This window comes from Salminus brasiliensis, chromosome 21, assembly GCF_030463535.1.
Source record: "Salminus brasiliensis chromosome 21, fSalBra1.hap2, whole genome shotgun sequence".
NCBI classification, from domain to species: Eukaryota; Metazoa; Chordata; class Actinopteri; order Characiformes; family Bryconidae; genus Salminus; species Salminus brasiliensis.
Genome location: NC_132898.1, coordinates 847,863 through 853,866, shown reverse-complemented (window position 1 = coordinate 853,866; position 6,004 = coordinate 847,863). Strand labels below are relative to the sequence as shown.

The window sequence follows — 6,004 nt, the reverse complement described above, 5'->3', positions numbered from 1 at the left end:
TTGAGCTTTTTTGTGTCAAGGTCAAAGAGACTGCATAGTCATGGTCAAGGGTAGCCCAGAGAGCCGCATAAAGACACAATAGATGACGAGTCGTCTCGCTCACACTGTGCAGACCACTGTAGCCTAGCAATAGAAAAGTGTGCTAAAACAAAGCTTTTGGAAACGACTTCCTGGCACACTCTTTGCTCAAGATAAACCGTAAAGCTATTGACTACGTAATCAGATTCACTATATACCAAGTAGTATTTATTGTTATTTTATGCCGCCTTTCATGTATGTAGCCTCAGAAAGTTATCTTTTTATCAGTGAAAAATTTACGGTATTTACGACAGAAACAATTTAGCCTAACGTTTAAACAGTCTAACATTAAGTAGCCTAACACGTGCTGTTGGTGATTGCGCTGCAGGTCTACATGTTTTAGCTTCAGTATGAACTAAAACCAACAATATAAATACACCAGTGTAAGTTCATTGTTAAATGTTAAATTTTGTAGAAACCAGTGGTGACAAAACCAATTACCTGTAATCATTTGTCTTAAAATCAAGACCTCTTGTGTTTTCATGATGTTTAAATGAGTGTTGGGCAGTACTGCAACCTTATTTTGCATTGTGTTGACGTAGTATTCCAAAATAATGTATCCAACGTGTAAAAAAAATACATTTATTTATGAATACATATATGTTTTCCATCTCTACCGTTTTATTGTTTACTATTAGTTTGATTCGTTGACGTATTATAACATGCGGGATTATAGCTTGTAGTCTAGGTCTTTTTCAACGCACACAGCATCAAATTCTCTATTTTCGCTTCAATAAATACTCTGAAACTCTTACCAAATAGCTTATTGTAGAGCGCAAGTGGGCAAAGCGATATACACGTAAATGGTAAATAGCGTGAATGCAGAACAGCGAATGCAGTTAAACCCCTTTCTGCGTTGAATTACATTTTTTGTTATGTTTTATTAATTTAACTATTTTTCACTTTTTCACATAATGTGAATCTGACGGTTGTTCTACATTTTGTCAGAATAATATCATAAATGCTGCAATATGCAATACAATATTTTTTCCCTCACATCCATCGAAAATTAAGAAGGTAAGACTTTTCTCCTATAAAGTCGCGTGTAGATAAGAGGTTTTTGCCCGACAGAGGCGATGTGTTCAAAACATGAAGAGTATTATTATGAAAATTCCACACAAACACACACACAGGAAAAAAACATTTCCACCACAAATCGAGACTGTTGTCGAGATCATTTGGTGTATAATTCTAGTTTTGTTTTGGTGTTGTGTAATATTTTATTTCAATTTAATATATTTTTGTACAAACATGCACAACATATCACCTTAATAAAACAAACAAACAAAAACCTGCTCGCACATGAGTAAGAAACACCACATAAATACTACCAGAAGAACGTGCATTAATAGGTAATACTCTTTAATATCCACAATGCAATAACAAACATTCCAGTTTTATGACCGATGATCCTTCACAGAGAGAACGTGAATGAGATGATCATAAAATACTAGCAATTTACAACTTATTTCGCACCAGAGAGTCTTCATTAAATAATAATTCATGGTACTGTACAATCTCACAATAGCAGCCTTGCTTTAACACCTTTGTGATCAGACTTATTTTAAAAAGGAATATTAATGTTTTTCTTAACTCAAAGTCAAGAAAGCCCTCAAATAAATCTATGGAGCACTGTATTTGTGTGTTCATCAATTCAGCTTGATTTCAGATTGAATATTTTGAGATTGACAGAAGAACGTCGATGGCCATAACTACACCAATCTTGATGGATTTTATATAAAAATCTCAACAGAACTGTTTGTTTAGCTCGGCAGCTCGAAATGGACTGGAATCAGGTGGTATGCATGTGGGTGCTGGACTTCGATTTACAGACGAACTTCTTTTCCTTTACACGTCGGTTCTGGAACCAGATTGTAACTTGACGTTCGGTGAGATTGGTGGCTGTGGAGATCCGTCGCCTCTTGTCTTTGGTGATGAACTTGCTGGAGGCGTACTCCTTCTCTAGCTCTTTTAACTGGATCTTGGTGTAAGGAACACGCTTCTTGCGGCCACGACGGTAGCTGTTAACTTCTGGTTGTAGTGGGACCACGTCTGCAAAGAGGGTCAAGTAAGGACAAAACCAAAACATTAAACTAGCACAGTATGGCACAAACAAAACGTGCAAAGTATGTCGAGGGTGGCATCAAACTGCAGGAAATTTGTGGGAAATGATCTTAAATGTCTTAAAATATCAAACTAGGTCTATTATACTGTATCAGACCTTTGAACTATTACATTTCATTTTTTCACACAGGTTTATTAATAGATAAATACAATCTAGACTAGGCTATAAGATTTTGACTTCAGAAGTGGAGCTTCAAAATGCAGGATTTAGAATCAATGCTGTGACGAATTAAAATTAAGAATTAAATGCAATTAACATTATATAATCTGTATTATAACATCATATGTGCGTCTCAAATTTCTAAAACAGACATAAAGTCATGCAAATGTTTAAAATTGCGTGGTGTTGATTTTTTAAGCCTATGCGTACGCATTTACGTTCACAGAGACACACTGCACTTTTTAAAGTATAATTGCTGTTTTATTGGCTTCATTTAACATTAAACATTTACAAATTTAATGTTAGCACCTTTCACCTTTTTACACTGGTCATTTGACCAGAGATGGACAATCCTTTTTATTATCATTGTGTTCTAACTTTCAATGGGTCTCCATTTCATACGTTCAGGCTAATTACTTTACGTGAACAATGCAAAGACAGCACTGTAATTGTGTTTATTTTAACTTAGTTTATTAATTTGTTTTATTTACTTACTTCATTTAGCTACTTCTAACATGGTGTCGATTGTGCAAATCCAATATAGACGTTTAAAAGTCACCCTTCAACAACCCAAGTCGTTTAGTTTTAGCCTACATTATGCTTCTTATAACTGCTAGCTTATACTTCAGTACAGTGCACGGTTGCGTTACTTTCCCATCCTGTACCTCTATTATGTCATTAAATGATTATATTTCACTGTGTTTAAAGATTGTATCCTAAAGATTAACTGGGAATGTTTATAGGGTCGTGTAGAAGACTTAATAGACAGAATTACAGAAGACAATAGACAGACAAACTGTAGCCTATTAAAAATGACGACTGACCGCAGGGAACGTGCCATTTGGAAGCGTTCCATGTTTCTTTGGAAGTCGGCTAAGAACAAAGGCCATCCCTATCAGAACATGATCATATTAGACACCTGGTGTCCTCTCTAAATTACTCCAGTCTTTTTCTTGAGGGTGGAAACAGTTATCTAGAATATTAGCAGGTCACAGTAAGAGCTAAATGTGCCTAGACTGATGGAGCTATTCAGAAAATCTGGACGAGATTGTGGGAATTCTGATAATAACTTTGATGTTATATTGTGGTACTTAAGTGCTATCAATGTCAATTTCTACAGGGTGTTATCTTCTCATATTAAACTGAAATCTACCCCTTGGAATTTGCACCCTGTATGCAAGCACAGAAACATAGGCCTATAGATAACAATGTAGGCCTGTGTGAGCATTTGAGCATTTGTGCTCAGTCTGAGCTCCCCCTTCCTAAGAAACACACACACACACCACCACACACACACCACACCACCACACACACACACACACACACACACACATTTAAACATGTAAATTTAAACAGACATACATATGGGCACTAATATAAATCTCATATATATAATATAAATCTATTATAATAAATCTCAACATCTATTATAATATAATATCTCAACATATATGATGATAATAATAATGATAATAATAATAATATTAAATAACCTATAAAATACTACACATTAATGCATTATAATAATCTAATACAATGTATTGTAGCATAAAATAATATAACATCAACAATTATACTACTATTATACTAAATAACTCATAGCCTTTATAATGTACAGGATAATTGCATTACAACATAATACAATATAGAATAGAATCGAAAAGAATCAAATAGAATAGAACACATAAGGCACACTACTATAAAGCCATACTTTTATACTACCGCCATACCATATACCAGTATATAATGTATATATATATATATATATATATATATAGATAGATAGATAGATAGATAGACAGATAGATAGATTATATATACAGTTGAGCACCATGACAGAACATAACAGATAAACATATGTGCTGGTCAAGCAATGTTACTGATTTAGATTCAATATTTAACCAAACACTGTATACGTGTTGCATAAAGCGTGTAACCTATGGGTAAATATTATAACGTACTATTAGGCCAAAAATTCAAACGCTAACCAGCCTCTTCTTGGAAAGTAAGTGTATTTTCCCCAAGTACTTGACTTGACTTGAATGTAGATAATGCTAGAGACTTCATAAATTAATGTGTGATTGGCTTATAGGCTATACCTGGAAAGGGAGACTTCCAGAGGTGAGTTGACTGAGACTGATCCTTGGAACAATATACCTGGCCCTCCCAGCCGTTCGACAGTGCCCAGTGATTATAGCCATCCATTGGAATTAAAGTCTCGTGTCTGGGTTCTGGGTGCGTACTGATTCCTGGCATCACTGACATATCCAAGTATCCAGGGACAGTTTGGTATGAGCTGGCAAAGCTCGGGTAAAAAGCGAACTCTTTGGCGCGGCTGGAAAGCTCCTCGCTCGGCAAAGGTCCGCTGGTCTCGCTGTACTTCTCGGCCGGGTGGTAGGAGCACGGCTTCTGCTGCACGTTCACGCCATGCGAATGTGACAGGCGGCATCCGTAGTAGGGGCTGCCGAACGGGTAACCACAACCCAACGACGCTCCGGAGGAAGTCTGTGGAGGCGCCGGACACTGCCTGCTCGTGTCCTGCGCGGGTATGTCCGGGTAAACAGCGCCCTGGTGGCTTAGTAGGCTTCCAGAGTGGCGCCCCAGCGACGGGTGCGAGATCAACTCCCTGCAGTGGGTGGCAGGACAGTTCCCACTCAGTCCCTCCATGGCTGTGTTTTTATGTGGACTGTTTTCATTCGGGCTTTTTTCGTACACGTACATCAAGGTGTCCGCCCAGCGTGGATGCAGGACTAGCGAAGTCGTCATATCACGGGCTGTCGAAGCCTTTTTAAAAGTCGACTACTCCAAGAGGGGCACCTCACTTCCAAGCTCATTTTTCGTCCCGTGCGCATGCGCGTGCAGCCAAGCCTCTTTAGTGTCCAGTTCATTATTAAGACCCAGGCTTTAGGTGACACGTGACTATCAAGAACCACGAAACGGTGCGTTGGACTTGAAGTGGCGGTGTGTGTGTGTGTGTGGGGGGGGGGGGGGGCGTGTCATCCCTTTAAGTGACCAGTATACCATGATTTGCGTTGGGGTTTTTGGGAGCCTGTCATTGGCTGGGATAACAGACTGGAGCGTCCTTAAAGGGGAGGACACCTGACTGTTTACTGAAGAAGCTAGGCGTACAAAACGATCTGGATAAAATAAAAATGGGTGGACTAATATGCAGGTCCAATATCTGGGATGATTTTCCTAAGAGAAGGTAAATGGATTAGAATATGTTTCAACTATAAAATGCTAATTATAAAATAGTGTCTTACACTTTATGTAAGGAAATAAACAAATGACCAAAAATTAACAATAAGAACGTCTATTGAAAAATTGTTGTAGGTTGGAAAATTATTAATATTCATAAAAGACGTGACGTATTTTTTTAAACATAGGTTAGTAGGCTATGTGATTTGGTGATATCATAACCCTGCCGTAATATTTATAAATATACACTAAAACTGACTCATCATCAGTAATCTCTAATCACTTAAAACAACATCCACACCTTTTCTATTATTTGAAAGCACGCAGAAACAACTATAATTATTTCTTTAAGTCAATTGCATTCACGTGCCTACAGAAAGCAAACAAACCAATTAAGCTATTCAGAGAAACGGCCCACAAATATTGACTATTCACTCAAACGCC

General features: G+C 37.5%; 1 protein-coding gene across 1 annotated transcript; it reads right to left on the bottom strand.

Moving 5' to 3' along the window:
- Positions 1-1,870: 1,870 nt before the first annotated feature.
- hoxc13b (homeobox C13b) lies at positions 1,871-5,128 on the bottom strand. The gene is made up of 2 exons (XM_072665931.1): positions 4,462-5,128; positions 1,871-2,130 (listed from the first exon to the last, which is right to left on the bottom strand). Exons 1-2 carry the CDS (start codon positions 5,126-5,128, stop codon positions 1,871-1,873), a joined length of 927 nt encoding a protein of 308 aa, XP_072522032.1.
- Between the last annotated feature and the right edge of the window lie 876 nt (positions 5,129-6,004).